The 21,041-nt window shown below is 42.5% G+C and overlaps 1 protein-coding gene across 1 annotated transcript in view; it reads right to left on the bottom strand.

Moving 5' to 3' along the window:
• The window catches only part of FUCA1 (alpha-L-fucosidase 1), a 46,169-nt gene that overhangs the window by 13,583 nt on the left and 11,545 nt on the right, over window positions 1-21,041 (bottom strand). The window contains exons 2-4 of the mRNA XM_082246522.1: window positions 11,564-11,698; window positions 11,284-11,421; window positions 291-396 (exon numbers count right to left, since the gene is read on the bottom strand). Coding sequence (XP_082102648.1) covers window positions 291-396; window positions 11,284-11,421; window positions 11,564-11,698 — 379 coding nt within the window. The remainder of the gene's footprint in view (window positions 1-290; window positions 397-11,283; window positions 11,422-11,563; window positions 11,699-21,041) is intronic.

Here is a 21,041-nt window from a genome sequence, read left to right on the forward strand (position 1 = left end):
ATTATTTTTATTATATTGTTGAATTATGATACCATTATAATTATTTAGGATTTATATAGCAACAACAGCTTGCGGAGCACTTCTTATACAGGTTATAATAATAAAAAAAAAAAAAAATGTACCTCAAGCAGCCCGATTCCCCACATTAACTAATCCGATTTACTTTTTGCAATCTGGGTAATCTACAAGTCAAACTTATTTATTTGGCTCATTGTTCAAGTGGATCTGCAGAGATGACCTATACCCTAAAATTTAGCAATATATGCAAGTACAAATACCACACACCATACCTTAATAGGGCTATCATTGTAAAGCCATGCCAGAAAATCAGTAGAATTCCAGTAAGTATCTGGCGATTCCCAGTCACCATCAGACCAAATCAAATCCGGTTGGTATCTAAAGTGAAAATAAGAGAAATTAAAATGGTCTCCTGGGAATGGAAGAATATTCAAAATAGCTGAGTGAACTAATTCTAAAAAAAAGCTTTAGATGCAGCTGTGTCCACTGTGGCATTCTGAAGACTTTAAAGCAGTTGTGTACCCTGCTTGGTGATTTTTACCCACAGGTAAACCTATAATAAAGCTTACCTGTAGGTAAAAAATGAATATCTCCTAAACCTGCACGGTTTGGGAGATATTATTCACCCTGCATACAGCGGCTAATATCAGCAGTGCATGCGCTCTGAAGATATAGCGTATCATTCTGGAACTTCAGCGCTCCTTGCTGGAACAGAGGGCTCCCGTGTGCATGTGCCACAGTGACGGAGCCCACGAATCCGGAAGAAACGCCAGGGGAACATGTCAGCCCCCCTTAGCGGTGACCAGGCGCCCCTGTGGGGGCTTCGTTCTAAGGTAAGTATTTCATAGCATTTGTCATGTTGTCACCGCTATCCATGTTGGAATAAAGAATTTTAATTGGAAGCCTTTTCGTGTGCCGGCTTTATTCATATAACATTAAGTATTTCATAATGTGCTAGTATGCGATGCATACTAGCAACTATGCGATGCATACTAGCAACTATGCTATTGTCTTGCAGGTTTCGTTTGTTTGTTTTTTTTTCAGCGGTTAACTACCGCTTTAATGGAGCAGATGACACTGTCACACTTCTGCATTTTGCCTTGGCAGGTGAAACCCATCAGGATATCCTTTTGAAAGGAACAGCCCTAGAAAAAAAAGCAGGTGTGCAGAGAGCTCCTCAGGGAAGACAGAAGCCCTGTGAAAAGGATCTGGTCACATCAAATCCTTCACATCACAACCCAATTAATACGTCACTATTCTTAGTCCCCCCCCCCCCTGCACCTCACCCCCCTTTATATCATCCCCCTCCACCTTCCTGTTTCCCCTTCATATCACCCCTATATTCCTTTTGCATTCCAGTCCTATTTCATACAGCATCACCCCCCCCTTCACAATTCTGTTCTCAGCCTCCCTTCACATCACCCCCACTCTTTTTGCATTCCTGTCCTCTGAACCCCCCTCCTTTATATCATCTCCAGCTTTCTCCCTATCCTGCACAGCAGTGACATAACCCTCTCCCCTGTCTTACCTTACACAGGGCTGAGGGGGGGGGGGGGGATTGACACAGCAGGTATAGAAGGGATGTCAGGAGGCAGTACAGGAGCTGCACATCCTTTCCTGGTAATCAGCTTGTGATTGGTTGCTAGCCTAGCCTAGCAACCAATCACCTGCTGCTTAACGTGAACAGTTAACTTAGCAGCTCTGCCCTCGTCCAGAACGGTTTTGCCTCGATGCAGATGGCAGCCTGGGAGGATGTCGTTGGTGGCAATGGGAGGGGTGGGATAGAGAGCCAGCTCCTAAATGGCAGGACCATGGCGGTCCGCGGAGAACACTGGCCCCTAAATGGCAGGACCATGGCGGGCCAGGGAGAACAGTGGCACATAATTGTGAAGTGGAAAGAAAATTATAAATGGTTTAACATTTTTTTTACAAATATCTGAAAAGGTTTTACAAATAAATATCTGAAAAAAAAAAAGTGTGGCATGCATTTTTATTCAGCACAGGTGGGGGAATCTGTCCACAGGACAACTATTAGTCATGCACTCCTCAAATCTGGCTTTTATGGAAGAGTGGCAGGAAGAAAGCCAATGTTGAAAGAACGCCATAAGAAGTCCCATTTGCAGTTTGCGAGAAGCCATGTGGGGGACACAGCATGTGGAAGAAGGTGCTCTGGTCAGAGGAGACCCAAAATGTATCTTTTTCACCTAAAAAGCACAATGTTATGTGTGGCAGAAAACTAACACTGCACATCACCCTGAACACACTATCCTCACTGTGAAACATGGTGGTGGCAGCATCATGTTGTGGGGATGCTTTTTTTCAGCAGGGACAGGGAAGCTGGTCAGAGCTGATGGGAAGATGGATGGAGCCAAATACAGGGCAATCTTAAAAAAAAAAACCATGTTATTCTGCAAGAGACTTGAGACTGGGCGTGGAGGTTCACCTTCCAGCAGGACAATGACCCTAAACATACAGCTGGAGCTACAATGGAATGGTTTAGATCAAAGCATATTCATGTGTTAGATTGGCCCAGTTAAAGTCCAGGCCTAAAGCTAATTGAGAATCTATGACAAGACTTGAAAATTGCTGTTTACAGACGCTCTCCATCCAATCCGACAGAGATTGAGCCATTTTGCAAACAAGAATGGGCAAAAATGCCACTCTAGATGTGCAAAGCTGGTAGAGACATACCCAATAAGACTTGCAGCTGTAATTAAAAAATGGGTTTGAACATGGGTTCACCCTAAGTGGATTTCTACCTTTTGGGTGGGAGGACATAGTTACAATTAAATATTAATGAACTGGTTTACCTATTCCAAATAAATATAAAACATCTTTACCTATGCACATGGTGTTTTTTTTCTGTTTAAAAAAGCTATTTAGGTCATTTGGGGAAAAAAAAAAAAAAAGAAGCACACTTTGTCTAGTTAAAAGCCATCTCTGTATGTTTAACCACTTCTGCCCAGGCCAATTTTCAGCTTTTTAGCGCTGTCACACTTTGAATGACAATTGCGCGGTCATGCAATGCTGTACACAAACAATTCTTATTTTTTGAGACAAACAGATTTTCTTTTGGTGGTATTGAATCATCAATTTTTTTTTTGTTGGAAAAAAAAAAAAAAAAAATAATATTGATTTCTTTTACTAAGTAGTAATTTTTCTCCACTGCTCCGACATGACATGCGATCAGCTGTGCGGTGCGAGTTTAGCCATACAGTTTGTATGGCTAAATTCGCATCGCACCCGCAGCAAACACGCACAGGAGGCATTTTTGCTGCCGCATCAGGATCGGATCGCACAGCGGTTCACACTTGTGCGATCCGATCCTGTGCGAACTGCACGATCGCACTGCGATATGAGATCAAACTGGGGGTGTCGTTAAGATTACATTGACACCCCCAGCGGATCGCATATGGCAGTGTGAACTGCCGGGGGTGCGTGTGCGATGCGGGAACAGGCTCCAAATTCGCAGCCTTCCCGCATCGCATCAGTGTGAACCGAGCCTCACTGATGAGGCTGCACTGATGGCCACTAATAGGCAGTGATATGAAGGAGGAAGGAAGTGATTGGCGCTGCTTGGTGGGGTGTTTTTGGGAATATATTTGTTGGGTTACTATGCTTCTAGTGAGGTTTTATATGAAAGTCTGTATAATAAATTAGAATCTGTGTGTAATCCACTAAAATCTGATATCAAATGACAAGACCTGTATAAAATCAGAACAGGTCTCTGTGTAATTTCTAAAACATAAAAACCTTATATAAATTACATCAGCAAATAAATCTCATACGTGCAAATTGTGCAAAAAGTGGTGCCAAAGTGAATGCAAAAAGTGAGGTGATAAAAAATTAAATAATGATCAAATGTTGTCCAGTAATAAATATATAACCATAAAATGACAATTGGTAAGTATACTCCAAAAAGTACCAATAAATATAAGTGAAAAAATTAATAATGCATGTGTAACCATAAAATGACAATAGGCAAGTATGCTCTTATACGTGCCAATAAATATAAGTGATAAGAATATATAAAAAAATTACTGCCAATAAATAAATAAGTGCAAAGGTGCAAGAGTGAACGGATTCCTCGGTATATATATATATATATATATATATATATATATATCAGTGCAAAACTGGCAGTAAAAAGATAATAAAAATATATGGAAAAAGTGTCCGTTTAAATAATCCAGCAAATGGATCCAGACCAATGTGCAGTCTCAGTGACTTGAAAATCCAAAAAAAAGAGTCCTAGATAGGTGAAGTCCGTATATGGTGGTTGAAGTGCTCTTTTCTCTATGCCCAAAGTAGGGTGGGTGGGCAGAAGGAAAAGTGTTCCCCTGAGCCTGGGGTCCTGTGCTTACCAGATTCCCTTACCCCTACAGGGGTAAACAACAGGTCGATTTTTAGGGGATCGCTCCCACACACTGGCAATCAGGATCTCCCACGCCCTAGGTTTCACTCCTTAGTAGTAGTACAGATGTCAGCTCAATAGGTATACAAGAAATCCAGCCCATGCTTCAGCTGATTGGCAGCTCTTCCATTCTCTGACTTGCACTATGTGAAGTGGCTGTTTGAGCCCAGCACTCTGCATCTGGCTCCTTCCCTTTTCTTCTACATACCCGGGCACTGTACTGGATTTCTTATATACCTATTGAGCTGACATCTGTACTACTACTAAGGAGTGAAACCGAGGGCGTGGGAGATCCTGATTGCCAGTGTGTGGGAGCGATCCCCTAAAAATCGACCCGTTGTTTACCCCTGTAGGGGTAAGGGAATCTGGTAAGCGCAGGACCCCAGGCTCAGGGGAACACTTTTTCTTCTGCCCACCCACCCTACTTTGGGCATAGAGAAAAGAGCACTTCAACCACCATATACGGACTTCACCTATCTAGGACTCTTTTTTTGGATTTTCAAGTCACTGAGACTGCACATTGGTCTGGATCCATTTGCTGGATTATTTAAACGGACACTTTTTCCATATATATTTATTATCTTTTTACTGCCAGTTTTGCACTGATATATATACACCGAGGAATCGGTTCACTCTTGCACCTTTGCACTTATTTATTGGCAGTCATTTTTTTATATATTCTTATCACTTATATTTATTGGCACGTATAAGAGCATACTTACCTATTGTCATTTTATGGTTACACATGCATTATTAATTTTTTCACTTATATTTATTGGTACTTTTTGGAGTATACTTACCAATTGTCATTTTATGGTTATATATTTATTACTGGACAACATTTGATTATTATTTAATTTTTTATCACCTCACTTTTTGCATTCACTTTGGCACCACTTTTTGCACTTATGAGATTTATTTGCTGATGTAATTTATATAAGGTTTTTAGGTTTTAGAAATTACACAGAGACCGGTTCTGATTTTATACAGGTTTTGTCATTTGATATCAGATTTTAGTGGATTACACACAGATTCTAATTTATTATACAGACTTACATATAAAACCTCACTAGAAGCATAGTAACCAACAAATATATTCCCAAAAACACCCCACCAAGCAGCGCCAATCACTTCCTTCCTCCTTCATATCTATTCAAGTGCTCCCCTTCTTAGGGTCGCATTTTTGAAGTGGGCAGCAGCCAGGTGCGGTGTTAATTTCTACATATATACCCCCCCATCCGAAGCGCGGAATTATATAGACCTCTTCACTAATAGGCAGTGATGAGGCAGCACTGATGGGCAGCCTTTGAGCACGGATAGGCATCACTGATTGGCATCACTGGTATTGCTGATAAGTAATGCACTGATTATCAGTGCAGATCCCCCTGTCAAGAAAGCCGTTCATCGGCTGTCTTCTACTCACGCGTTGTCAGCGTGAGTAGAGGAATGCCAATAACCAGCACTTCCTATTTACAGTGATCAGCTGTGATTGGACACAGCTGATCACATGGTAAAGACCCTACATCATAGGCTCTTTACCCTGATCTGGGAAGCAGTGTGTCACTCGGACACACTGCAGATTAGAATGCTACCCCCACGCACCCCCCCCCCCCCCACGTCAGGCCACAGCAGGTGAACAGGCCCAGAGGCATGCAAAGAGATCTGACCCTTCAAGACAAGGGAATGCTGGTTTAACGTTCCAGCATCTGTTAAAGACTGCAATATTAGTTGTGTTAACTGAACAAAATGAAGGAGACGCTGTACATGGTTTAAAGCAGGGGTGTCAAACTCAATTTCACTGTGGGCCATATCAGCATTATGGTTGCCCTCAAAGGGCCGGTTATATCTGTAATACTATGTATCTACTCAGCTACATAAGAGTACTCAGGGGTGGGTGGCATACAGAGTGCAGGGTTTATGGGTTCATGTGCAATCCCCTCAAACCTTCCTCACATTTCTACTCCCCTACCTGGCCCAGCTCTAGTACCTCTGTGCATTTGGCTCTTGTACCCCCCATGTCTAGGCAACTTTACTACCCATGTATTTGGTTCTAGTACATCCCTGTGTAGGCGGCTCTGCCTCGCCTTGTAGGGAGATTGTTCTTCCTTTCAGATTCTGTGGATATGTTCCCGCAGTGAGTGCATGCAGGTATCTGTTCGATCCGCCACATTCCAGTTGCAATACTGGGTGGAAAGGGCCACATAACTCGGACCTTGAGCTTTGCGTTTGACATTTGTGATTTAAAAGGAGTACCAAGTAAGGAAATGTGAAGCTATACCTCATAAAGCATGTGTAACATTCATTATACCAAATGTATTACAGCAGAACTGAAGTTAATTTGTAAAATAATTGCTGTCAGGTATCCAATTATGGAAAAAGAAACTTTGGCTGCCAGCAATCTTTTTATTAGATGTACACTAACAGTTGTGAATGTGTGATTGACGGAGGGACATACAGTATGTCACAAAAATTAGTACACCCCTCACATTTTTGTAAATACATTATATTTTTTCAGGTGACAACACTGAAGAAATTACACTTTGCTACGATGTAAAGTAGTGAGTGTACAGCTTGTATAACACTGTAAATTTGCTGTCCCCTCAAAATAACACACGGCCATTAATGTCCAAACCGCTGGCAACAAAAATAGGGAAAACCCCTAAGTGGCAATGTCAAAATTGGGCCCAATTAGCCATTTTCCCTCCCCGATGTCATGTGGCTTGTCAGTGTTACAAGGTCTCAGGTGTGAATGGGGAGCAGGTGAATTAAATTTGGTGTTATTGCTCTCACTCCCTCATACTGGTCACTGGAAGCTCAACATGGCACCTCATGGCAAAGAACTCTAAGGATCTGAAAAAAAGAATTGTTGCTCTACATAAAGATGGCCTAGGTTATGAAGATTGCCAAGACCCTGAAACTGAGCTGCAGCACAGGGGCCAAGACCATACAGTGGTTTACCAGGACAGGTTACACTCAGAAAGCTCATATTGCTATATTGGAGGTTCACGGTCCATGTTTGTGGATGAGACTCAGCGGGCATTTCCAGTGGACCGATTATTGCATATCTTGCCTATATCCCACATCCATTTTGTGAATATGATGTGTAGATGGTCTAATTTAATAAATTGTTTTAAAAAGTAATGCGCTAGGCTGGTGCGCCCTCTGTATGTTTTCCTTGCAGAGTCTGATTTTGGGTTTCCACAACCTGTTGAGAGTGGCAGCACAACTGGAATGACGACCCCAACAGCTGAGTCGCATCTCCAGGAAACTAGTCACATGACAATCCCTTAAGTGCAGGAGCAATTTCCTTCTTTTACACTCAGAACAGGTCTCGCCATAGTCAACCAAAGAAGTTGAGTGCACCTGCTTAGCCTCATATCCAGAGGTTGTCTTTGGGAAATGGACGTATGAGTGCTGCCAGCATTGCTGCAGAGGTTGAAGGGGTGGGGTCAGCCTGTCAGTGCTCAGACCATACACCGCACACTGCATTAAATTGTTCTGCATGGCTATCTTCCCAGAAGGAAGCCTCTTAAGATGATGCACAAGAAAGCCTGCAAACAGTTTGCTGAAGACAAGCAGACTAAGGACATGGATTACTGGAACCCTGTCCTGTGGTCTGATGAGACCAAGATAAACTTATTTGGTTCAGATGGTGTCAAGCGTGTGGCAGCAACCAAGTGAGAAGTACAAAGACAAGCGTGTGAGTGGGAGTGTCATGGTCTGGGGCTGCATGAGTGCTGCCGGTACTGGGGAGCTACAGTTCATTGAGGGAACCATGAATGCCAACATGTACTCTGACATACTGAAGCAGAGCATGATCCCCTCGCTTTGGAGACTGGGCCACAGGGCAGTTTTACAACATGATAATGACCCCAAACACACCTCCAAGATGACCACTGCCTTGCTAAAGAAGCTGAGTGTAAATGTGATGGACTGGCCAAGCATTTCTCTAGACCAAAACCCTGTTGAGCATCCTCAAATGGAGGTGGAGGAGCACATGGTCTTCAACATCCACCAGCTCCGTGATGTTGTCATGGAGGAGTGGAAGAGGACACCAGTAGCAACCTGTGAAGCTCTGGTGAACTCCATGCCCAAGAGGGTAAAGACAGTGCTAGAAAATAATGGTGGCCACTGGCCACACAAAATATTGACACTTTGGGCCCAATTTGGACATTTTCACTTTGGGGTGTGCTCACTTTTGTTGCCAGCAGTTTAGACATTAATGGCATTAATGGCTGTGTGTTGAGTTATTTTGAGGGGACAGCAAATCTACACTGTTATACAAGCTGTAAACTCACTACTTTACATTGTAGCAAAGTGTTATCACATGAAAAGATATAATAAAATATTCACAAAAATGTGAGGGGTGTTCTCAATTTTGTGAGATACTGTTAAGTGTCACAATAATGTAGGCAGACACTTTTAGAGGCAAGTGTGCCATAAACGTGCACACTACTGCAGGAGCTCCCTGGCACCTTAAAAATGGTAAAATTCAGCTTTAAGTAAAAATTTTATATAGCAGGAAATGATCAGAAAGACTCCAGCATGCACATTCATCTTTTCCTACCAAGATCTCACCTCCAGCACACTCCTTTCACCTGTATCCTTGTTCTAGAACACACATTCTCTAGTTTCTCCTCCAGAAACTCCTCACTGCAGTACCCACGCTCCCCCTACATACATTGTATAGTAAACCGTGTCCATGTCTTTGCCAATGACATTGGTGACTTAGCACAGACACAAAGACTGGAGGCTCAGAACTCACAGTAAAGCTTAGTTTAGCAGCTTGAAGTAGGATGCCATTGATTTTAAATGGTAATCCCAACACACCCAATATCAACAATTCACTTGTCGAGCAAGGGACAAACCAAGGAAAAAAAAAAAAAAAAAAAAAAAGGGTTGTGATCTCAATTAGTTGACAGCTGCATTTAGTAAATCAAGTAACAATTGGATGAGAAGAGAGCAGAAGAAACCGCCCTAATACACGCCTAGTTCCTGGCAAAGAACATTCTGTGAGGCAATGATTACATCATTTTCCTCAGGTGGTAGCACTTAATCATCACTTTCCTTTATTGCAAAGGAAGACACTAGGCAATATGGCACATGAATAATATGAAATATAAGCAATGTTAAAAAAAAAAAAAGGTAACACAGATTACCAAGTATAGTTGTAGGAGAAAGGTAAGGTGCAATCACAAAAGTAACTAAACCAATAATTCGTGCCAACTGCCACCAAACAGAATAATAAAATATAACTATATAATTCTGAGCAGGTTTAAAGTGTATTTTAATACTCTAAAAGGGCAGCGGCAAATAAGGTTTCATTTAGGTTTCAGTATGCCCTTGCAACTTTGAAATTATAGATTGACAACAGTATCTGTGCTCAATAATCAAGCTCAATAGTAATAGATTAAGAAAACTCCATGGCAAAGAGTTAATGGTTCTCCCACACCTGGATGGAAATGGTTCTTGTGCCAGTTTTTCACTCAAAATGATGCCACCACATGAAGTGCGACATTCTCACTCACCAGAAAAATGTATTCCGTGAACCCAAAAATGTCAATATGCGCTTTATATGACAGGAGAAATTCCACACACTCTTTCCATTGGGTTCACAGCAATGGTTGCCCAATTTAAACCTTCATCACAGGAGCTTCCTGAGGATGCTGATTGACAAAATGCGTTGAGGCAGGCTTTGGTCGTCACTTATGGTAATCATTGATGTCATGTCCAGGCTGGTGCTTCCCATGCTTGAATAGCAAGCCGTCTCCGGTAAGTGCAGAGCGGCACGGTTTTCTATTATTGGTTAGGAGTCTGTATACTTTGGTGCCCTTATCGGCACGAATGAATGTAAGCGCAATACATGTTGGATTTTAATGGGATTTTTATGGTAATAAAAAATACTACACTGTGAGCATTTCTTGGTATCTCTTGTGAGCTGTGGAGGAGCGATAGAGGTTTAAGCTTGGCAACCATTGCAGTGAACCCAATGGGAAGAGAGTGTTTATGCAGAGCTGTGGAATTTCTCCTGTTGTCACACAAAGCTCATATTAACCTTCCTGGGTTCAGGGGTAAAACTTTCTGGTGAGTGAGCATTTCTCACTTTGTGTAGTGGCACCAGCAGTTAATTATGAGTGGAAATCTATCACAAGAACCAGTTCTATCCAGGTGTGGAGGTACCACTAACTCTGTGCTATGGACTTTTTAGTCTATGGACTATTGGAGCACATATGCTGTTGTCAATATGTAAAATTTCAAAGTCAGCAAACGCCTACTTTACATATTTCTTAAGCAGATTAGCAAGTATGCATTCACACTTAATTGCAAAAACTATGAAACTGCAAGTAAATATATACTTTAGACTTTAGTGCTTTTAAGTAGAACTGCCCCCCTATTTTGAATCGAGTAGGGGAGGGTTGACACCACTGGGTTCTTTTTTTTTATTGCCATCTGTGGATATTTCACTTTACTTCCTGTTGACTCAACAGGAAGCAAGATGAGATCTTTTCAATGTGAGAAATCCCTCTGCGAAAGTTGTTAACAGGACTATTTCCCCTCTATTCATATTCTGTTGGCAACTCGGTTTTTCTTTTACCCTCACTTTCATTCCTAGTGACACTGGTGATCATAACAATTAGGACTCATTCAGATTTGTGCTGGCACGATGACTGCTTTGGCATCTGCATCCACCCTGAGATTCATGCAGGCAGCCTATTTAAGTGAATTGCAAAATCTGATCGCTGTGCAGGAGCAGATGCACAGCCCAAACACAGGGTTTGTCTTTAGTTATACTTTAACAAAATCAAAAGAACATAATTACATTGTATTTGCTTAAAAAAAGATATGGTTACCTTGTTACCAAATCATACAGCTCAGGCATAGCCTTTGCAAACACAAAATACTGTGTTTTGAAGCCATTCTTTTTGTCTAATAAATACAAGGGATGAAACCAGTCCAACAGGGAATGATATAATCCATAACGCAGGTTTCTAGGGGAAAAAACAAAAACATACATATCAGTTATTATTATTATTATTATTAATATGACTTTATCTGTAGCAAAGCCTGATAACAGACGTTGGGTGGTGGTTTACAAAAGGCCATGAAGCAATTCTATTAGGCAAAACAAACCTCTTCTTTAATGCTGCTCCCAAGTCTCCCACTAGGTCACGATGTGGACCAGTGTCTACAGCATTCCAGTTCCAGGACACAGGAGAGCCCCAGTTAGTGAAACCTTCATGGTGCTTCGTGGTCAAAACAACATACCTAAGAGAGAAGACATGTGGTTGAGCAATTTCAGTAGCAAGAATGAGGAACGAAAAAATAAAATAATAATTATATATATATATCTATATCATATCAATCTATATCTACACATACATACAGTGGGTACGGAAAGTATTCAGACCCCCTTAAATTTTTCACTCTTTGTTATATTGCAGCCATTTGCTAAAATCATTTAAGTTCATTCTTCTTCCTCATGAATGTACACATAGCACCCCATACTGACAGAAAAACACAGAATTGTTGACATTGTTGCAGATTTATTAAAAAAGAAAAACTGAAATATCACATGGTCCTAAGTATTCAGACCCTTTGCTCAGTATTTAGTAGACGCCCCCTTTTGAGCCAATACAGCCAGGAGTCTTTTTGGGAAAGATGCAACAAGTCTTTCACACCTGGATTTGGGGATCCTCTGCCATTCCTCCTTGCAGATCCTCTCCAGTTCTGTCAGGTTGGATGGTAAACGTGGGTGGACAGCCATTTTTAGGTCTCTCCAGAGATGCTCAATTGGGTTTAAGTCAGGGCTCTGGCTGGGCCATTCAAGAACAGTCACGGAGTTGTTGTGAAGCCACTCCTTTGTTATTTTAGCTGTGTGCTTAGGGTCATTGTCTTGTTGGAAGGTAAACCTCCGGCCCAGTCTGAGGTCCAGAGCACTCTGGAGAAGGTTTTTGTCCAGGATATCCCTGTACTTGGCCGCATTCATCTTTCCCTCGATTGCAACCAGTCGTCCTGTCCCTGCAGCTGAAAAACACCCCCACAGCATGATGCTGCCACCACCATGCTTCACTGTTGGGACTGTATTGGACAGGTGATGAGCAGTGCCTGGTTTTCTCCACACATACCGCTTAGAATTAAGGCCAAAAAGTTCTATTTTGGTCTAATCAGACCAGACCAGAGAATCTTATTTCTCACCATCTTGGAGTCCTTCAGGTGTTTTTTTTTAGCAAACTCCATGCAGGCTTTCATGTGTCTTACACTGAGAGGCTTTCGTCGGGCCACTCTGCCATAAAGCCCCGACTGGTGGAAGGCTGCAGTGATGGTTGACTTTCTACAACTTTCTCCCATCTCCTGACTGCATCTCTGGAGCTCAGCCACAGTGATCTTTGGGTTCTTCTTTACCTCTGTCACCAAGGCTCTTCTCCCCCGATAGCTCAGTTTGGCCGGACGGCCAGCTCTAGGAAGGGTTCTGGTCATCCCAAACGTCTTCCATTTGAGGATTATGGAGGCCACTGTGCTCTTAGGAACCTTAAGTGCAGCAGAAGTCTTTTTGTAACCTTGGCCAGATCTGTGCCTTGCCACAATTCTGTCTCTGAGCTCTTCAGGCAGTTCCTTTGACCTCATGATTCTCATTTGCTCTGACATGCATTGTGATCTGGAAGGTCTTATATAGACAGGTGTGTGGCTTTCCTAAACAAGTCCAATCAGTATAATCAAACACAGCTGGACTCAAATGAAGGTGTAGAACCATCTCAAGGATGATCAGAAGAAATGGAAAGCACCTGAGTTAAATATATGAGCGTCACAGCAAAGGGTCTGAATACTTAGGACCATGTGATATTTCAGTTTTTCTTTTTTAATAAATCTGCAACAATGTCAACAATTCTGTGTTTTTCTGTCAGTATGGGGTGCTATGTGTACATTCATGAGGAAGAAGAATGAACCTAAATGATTTTAGCAAATGGCTGCAATATAACAAAGAGTGAAAAATGTAAGGGGGTCTGAATACTTTCCGTACCCACTGTGTGTGTGTGTGTGTGTGTGTGTGTATATATATTAGTGTTTTGTAACCTTATCTGCTGCACACAGGTTCAAAGAAAGAGAAGCTGAGTTAAGGAAATGACAAAACACTGGGCTGTGGTCGAAAAGATTTATATCTGCAAACCTTCAGTAAATGTCATGGTGCTTTGCATCACTTTGCATGTAGCAGATCAGTATACCCATTTAGTCTCCCATTCGGAGGTGGCTGGCCATACACTTTTAGATTGATCAAAGCTAGGTAATAGGGGGACATACCTAAATGATTCAATCATTAAATCAGGCATGTCCTTGTACTCCATAGTTGATGGTAGATCTAAAGGAGATTGTACAGATTGTATAGTGTTATGGTGATTAAACCTTTACCATCACATACAGTGCAAATAAGGGGATGGTGTTCAACTAAGCACTGGTTTGTTCATTGTTTGACACTAGACAGATGAAAACAAAAAAAAAATAGTTTGGCTCACCCAAATCTGAAATGATTAGGGTCTGTTAACGCATCATCAAAAACGGTAGTAGACGCTTTTCTTTGCAATAAAAACACCCTGCAAGGTCAAGGCATTATGTGCTAGTATGCATTGCACATTATGAAAGACTTACCATGAAACACTGTCACCACTGCAGAGGCTATCTTCACCCGGTCTTCCTTCCGGGTTCGCGGGCTGCAGCTGCTTGAATGGCCAAATCGCAATGACCTCACTCTCGCACATGCGCGCAGAAGTCATGACTGCAGCAAAGAGCTCTGGAGGAATAGCACAGGTATGCCGTTCCTTCAGAGTGCATGAGTCGGGACGTCACTGGCTGCTGCTCCATAGAACATATTCTAAACAATGCATGTTTAGGAGATATTCATTTTACCTACGGCTACAGGTAAGCTTTATTTTAAAGCTTACTTATAGGTAAAGATAAAAAAAACTGCCTTTTTACTTCTTTAAATTACATAAAGTAACTGCTTAAATAAAAATAATCTGGAAGAGCCAGTTCACACCATAGAAACGCATTTCGGATGCTTTTTTGATGCATTCCAGTGCATTTTTCCCCTCTTTTCTTAACCTTAAAAAAAGGATGTGTTCCAGTGCATTTTACCGCGTACCAGTACAGTCCAGTGCAGAAAAAAAGCGCATACTATTTTTCCCCTGGAACACACTGGAACTGCCAGCACTGCTGTGAATTATGCAATTGTTTTCTATGTGTCTCGCTCACAACCAAGCTACTGGTGTGACGTGCAGAGAACAGCAGTGCAGAATTTATGCAGCAGGTCTGCATTTTTTCCACACATGGACTCATGGAAAAAAGACAAACACTGTGCACTTCATGGGGGAAAAAAAAAAAAAAAAAACCACAACAGGAAGTGGAGAAGGGTGGTGCCGTGTGTCCAGGCTGGTTCCATCTACAAAGTCCTGGCTCCCATTTTGCTGTTGCTCAGTCAGGAGGAATAGGAGAGGCTTTAATGAAGGAGACAGAGCGCTCTAATGAGGGGGGCACTGATATTAAGGCTCAGATGAAGTGGGCACTGATGACAGGGCTCTGATAAGAGGAACTCGGATGTAAAGTGAAGTTTGGCGATGACAATAGTGTAAAAGGTTTATATGGGTTGGGAACTAAGATCTACATGGAGGCTTTGCAAGAACACTAGCAAACTGTCCAAACTATCTTCTCTCTTACAAAAGGAAAGGAGAAATGACAAAAGGCTGGGGGTGTAAATATGTGCAAAAAAAAAAAAAAACATAATTTATATATAAATAATTTTTCTTTATTTTTTTTTCCCCCACAAGTATACTGTGAACGACACCTTTATGATAGCGCTTTACTCTGGAACAAGTGTTGGAGCTGCACTGCATTCGTTTGTGGGTTCAAAAAAATGGAGGTCACTGCAATGCACCAACACACACGATGTGGCAATGATCACTAACCGCACCACAATAGAAATACTTCCTTCTGAAAAACAGCATTGCACTTCCTGGTGTAGGAGGGTGCCAAGCATTCCTGTGCCAAACCACTAATAGGTGTATATACGATTTCTACAGCATTGCCTCTTTTGCCTGATCGTCTAAAAGACGATTAGGTAGTCACTACAGTGCTACTCACAGTTGTTCCTACTGGAGGCTCCAAAACCAGGATGCAAAAGCACTGCCTCTACCAAGACAGGCATCTCTATGCAGGGACACCACACAGAACAAAGCATGTTTGGGGCACAGCTTCCAGAGATCAGTTACTCTTTACCTAGACATGTAGAGGCTGCTTTCTAAAGCACAGTGTGCACTTTAGGAATATGGTCTGGTGCAAGTGAAGCCACATTCATTTTATTGAATTGGTGGGGTGGGAGGTTGTTTCTTGGAATGGAAGGAAACCTGTCACATGACCTGGCATTGGTAAGGTTAACTACCTAAGTGTTCTGTGGAGTTATATGCAGTGAACACATCGCAGAACATTGGAGGCTCCATACTGCACTCTTCAATTTTTTTTTTTAAATAAAGAAAATTATAAAATACCATCACAGTATGGAGCATTTCCAGTGACATCCTGCAGCATTCACAGATGGAAACTGCTCTTCCATATAAATGAGCTTTTTAGAGTATGCATTTGATGCATTTCCCTGCAATATTTTATTGCCATTTCTGGCTTTCCTGCCTATGGTCATCAAACAATATGCGAGATCAGGATACTGTCACATCTGTACACCAATTGCTCTAGGTAACCTGCACAGGAGAAGTATCAACCAGTCTATGGAGTGGCAGATGTCCGCTGACAACCGCCGCCATCCGATCCGATTGGCCAAAAAACAGACGGATGGTGGTCCTACTTTCCATCCGTCCGACAAATCGAATCAGATGGCATCAGATTGAAATAGAGAGACAGGCAGTCCATTTCCATCTGACTGCCCCATAGAGGAGACCGGGGACTGAGTCAGTGTTCGCTCTGCATAGCAGAGCGGACAAGACATGTCATCCATCTGCTCAGCAGGGATTAGCAGAGAAATCTCAGCTGAGCAAGCGGATTCCGCTTAGCGGAGGTGCACATGAGTGCCGGTTCACACTAATGAGATCACAGACATCACATATGATTCGGAACGCACTGCTCCACTAAAATCACATGTGATGTCTGTGCAGTGCGAGTTCAGCCATACAGCTTGTATGGCTGAATTCGCACCTCAATCGCAGTGAACACGCACAGGACCCTTTTTTTGGTCCGCAGCAGAATCGGATTGCATGGTGGTTCACACCAGTGCGATCCGATTTCTGTGCGAACTGTCAGATCACACTGCGATATGAGCTGGGGGTGTCGTTTACTTTGAATGGACACCCCCAGCATATTGCATATGGTAGTGTGAACTGCCTGTGCTGCGGATGTGATGCGGGAACATGCAGTATATTTGCAGTGTTCCCGCATTGCAATAGTGTGAACCGGGGCTGAAGGTGGCATGAGTTACTGGATCTCCTATCGCCTCCAACTTGCTGCACTGTCCTTTCCTAGTGAGCCACTGCCCATCACACCATAAAGCCAAGTACACACGAGCCAAATGGCAGGCAACATCAGGCAGTTCATTATAAACTGCCAGCCATTTGGCCCGTGTGTATGGCAGCTGGTCCAACAGAAACCAGCCATTAGGTATCCCCAAAATAATAAAAACTGCCTCCTAACTTTTTTAGCTGGCTCCTAGATTGCAAGCAAATTTACTAAGCCCTGCTTTAGCAAGTCTACAATTGAGGGCTCCTACCTTGCCTTGTAAGTTGAACACTTGTCCATATGTCCTAACTTAAACAATACTAGAGATGAAGAATAATCATAATTATCCTGACCCACCCAGGTCAACCAAAAGTGGGCCATAGATTCCAGTTAAAGTGTATATTACTGTAAGAGTGGGAAATAACTAGAACTCATCATGTTTTAACTACTATCTGGGATCTCAATAGAGAGATCTCCCTCACTCTGTTCTGTCAATGGTTTCACCAGGCAGGAGGCGAGGAACTGTGCAATAGGGACACAGACAAAAAAAAAAAACGCATTTTTAAGCTGTGTTGCTTTTGGAGAGTTCCCCTCATTGCCTGTCTGGTCAGCAAAAAGTAGTAAGGGTAAATCTCAGTAGCCATGCCCTATCAGACAGGGATTAAAAGCACTTTATGCTATTCACAAAAAAAATAAATAATTTGCCTGGACATACACTTTAGGACTACATCTCAGACTCTTATGGCAACTCATGGTTGTATAGACTGGGCACTTGAGATAATTCAACACAGAAATGCCTCAGTGTGCATACCCCATGAAGGTTGTTGTGCCACCCTTGCAGGCTTTGAAGAAATATTGGGATTTTTCCATCATCCATTGGTGACCGTGGAAACCTTGTTTTAGATCTAGTTTTACAAGGCAGCAAAAAACACAACACCGGTAATGTTGGACAGGATTTTCCCCACATACATACAGCCAAGGTCCAGGGCAAAACTTGCTTCACTGTAAAGATCCAATACTGATGGTAGATGGAAGCTTTGAGTGACAAGCAAAAAAAAAGTCATGAAATTAACTGGGAGTTTTGGAATGAAATGGAAAACCCCATACCAAAAGTATGGAGGTGGAAGGTAAAATTTGCAACTCTGTTTCTTGGTTGAAACAATTCATGCGAAGCGAAGAGTTGACAGGTTATGCAAGATTTTGTTAAGGGCAGGTATTTTTCCAAGCTTGGAAAGTCCCCTCTTTAAGAACACATGTCCTGTTCTCACAAACAGGATCGACAAACCTGATTCTCTGTCACATGATAAAACTCCTGATTTCAAACAATAGATGCCACGCAACACCAGGTCAAAAAAGAGTCTGTTGACAATGTTGGCTATTTTTAAAAAATATAAAAATTTATTTAACCACTAGTTGCCCACGATTGCTAAATGGATACTGTAGATTTTCTCTTTTATATTTACACTGTACATTTTTTTTTTTTTTTTTTTAAACCACTTAATGCCATCACAAAGGATAAATACCATCCCCAGTGATAGCATGGGCCAAGGTAGGTCCCATTTATAGAGAGATCTGGGGTCTATTAGACCCCCATACCTCTCCTCCAAAGCAGCTGATCAAACATACCTCTCCTCTGTCCTCCAAAGCAGCCGATCAAACCAAGATCAGTTTAATCTGCTGCTTCACAAGCCAGCAATGGCTTGTAAACAAACCAAAATCTGAAGTGACTAAATCCTTGTTGCTTCCCGGTTCTGAAGTCACAGTGGGAGAAACATCAGTTCCTCTCACTGAGTCTGGGGGAGCCAATGCCACTGGTTGCATCCTTACTGAAACCTAAAAATCTTCCCTTGCATAGGAGCTGCACCCACACAACAAGGCTTTTCTGCTTGTTTCTGTATAGAACTTGGAAAAGAAGCTTTGCTTACCTGTGATCCTCTGCACTCGTAGGTTCCCTATACACTGCTAGACTGGTCCCCCCAGCCTCTTCTCTGTTCCAGCAGTCTATGGTTCTCTGACATCTAGACCCCTGGTGCCCAACCTGCAGCCCTTTGACACTGTGTTGCCCTGTGGGCCTCTCTGCAGACACTAATCTGCATTTCCTTATTGCCCTATTATAGCAGGGATGTTATGTAACGGTATTAGCCAAATGATTAGACCAGTGATGATGTTCAATATCTACTTTACTTAACAAACATCAACTTCGATTACACAGGAGATCATGTGAACAGCGGTTTCTAGTACAAAAACGGTAATATGAACAGTAGGGAAAACAGGATTAGAACATATGAAAACAATTCTACTGCAGTTCTACTAATGGCCACTGGACGGCAGCAGAGTGTTCAGAGTTCAGTTAACTGCTAGAATAGAGACTCATGTGTCCAAGATAGTAATCGTTCATTCAACAGACTGAGCTGAGGTGATCTCCTGCTGGCACAGACTTCATACTGGCACTGCAGGCTTCGGTTAGGAGGCTCTGGGGGCTGTAGATAGCACCACCCCACTGCATGGACAGCTTCTCAGAATGGACTGTAACAGAGTTCTCTCCAGTGACCAGGGTTTGGACAGATGCTGCGTGCTCTTGTGCACACTGCTGGTGGCCCACACACCAGACTTAACAGAGGAGGACCCAGCACCTGGGGGACAGCTCATTTGCCCAGTCACTGCTGTCCCATCAGGCAGGATCTCTCTGCGCACCAAAAGCTGGGAGGAACTGGCATTTATACCCCCTGGGCATTTCCAGGAGCTCAGGGAATGCTGAGAGCCCAGAGGATTGTGGGGAGTCAAGTTAAAAGGGACATGGACCTGCACCTGAATCTGGATAAAGGGGCACCCCACCACAGGGATTTCTAGCAGCTGGATGCAACACAGTGCCTTGAATATAGTATTCATACCCCTTGAAATGTCCCACCTTTTGTCACGTTACAGCCAAAAACGTAAATGTATTTTATTGGGATTTTATGCAATAGACTAACAAAGTGGCAAGTGATTGTGAAGTGGAAAGAAAATAAATGGTTTTCAAATTTTTTTACAACTAAATATCTGAAAAGTATGGTATGCATTTGTATCCAGCCCACTTTACGCTGACACCCCAAGCTAAAAATCTAGCAGAACCAATTGCCTTCAGAAGTCACCTAATTAGTAAATAGAGTTCACCCGTGTGTAATATGTCAGTATAAATACAGCTGTTCAGTGAAGCCCTCAGGTTTGTTCGAGAACCTTAATGAACAAACAGCATCATGAAGGCCAAGGAACACACCAGACATGTCAGGGATAAAAGTTGGAGAAGTTTAAAGCAGGGTTAGGTTATTAAAAAAAAAAAAAAAAAAAAATCCCAAACTGAACATCCCACGGAGCATTGTTCATCCGAAAATTGAAATAGTTTGGCATAACTGCAAACCTACCAAGACATGGCTGTCCACCTAAAAACGGACCGGCAGGGCAAGGAGAGTATTAATCAGAGAAGCAGCCAAGAGGCCCATGGAAACTCTGGAGAAGCTGCAGAGAGCCATAGTTCAGCTGGGAGAATCTGCCCACAGGACAACTATTAGTCGTGCACTGCATCAAATCTGGCATTTATGGAGCAGTGGCAAGAAGCCATTGTTGAAAGAAAGCCATAAGAACTCCTGTTTGCAGTTAGTGACAAGTCATAGCAAACATGTGAAAGAAGGTGCTCTGGTCAGATGAGACCAAGATTAAACTTTTTGGTCTAAAAGCAAAACGCTATGTGCGGTGAAAAATTAACACTGCACATCACCCTAAACCCAACATCACCGCTGTGAAAAATGGTGGTGGCAGCATCATGTTGTGGGGAGGCTTTTCTTTAGCAGGGACAGGGAAGCTGGTCAGAGTTGATGGGAAGATAGATGGAGCCAAATACAGGGCAATCTTAGAAGAAAACATGTTAAGAGTCTGTAAAAGACTTGAGACTGGGGTGGAGGTTCACCTAGCAGGACAACGACCCTAAACATACAGCCAGAGTTACAATGAAATGGTTTAGATCAAAGCAGATTCATGTTTTAGAATGTCCCAGTCCAGACCCAAGTCCAATTGAGAATGTGTGGCAAGAGGGTATGAATACTTTAAGGCACTGCATGTCTCCAGTCTAGGACAGTTTCCTGAC

Source organism: Pelophylax lessonae (genome assembly GCF_965119305.1).
Source record: "Pelophylax lessonae genome assembly, chromosome: 2".
NCBI classification, from domain to species: Eukaryota; Metazoa; Chordata; class Amphibia; order Anura; family Ranidae; genus Pelophylax; species Pelophylax lessonae.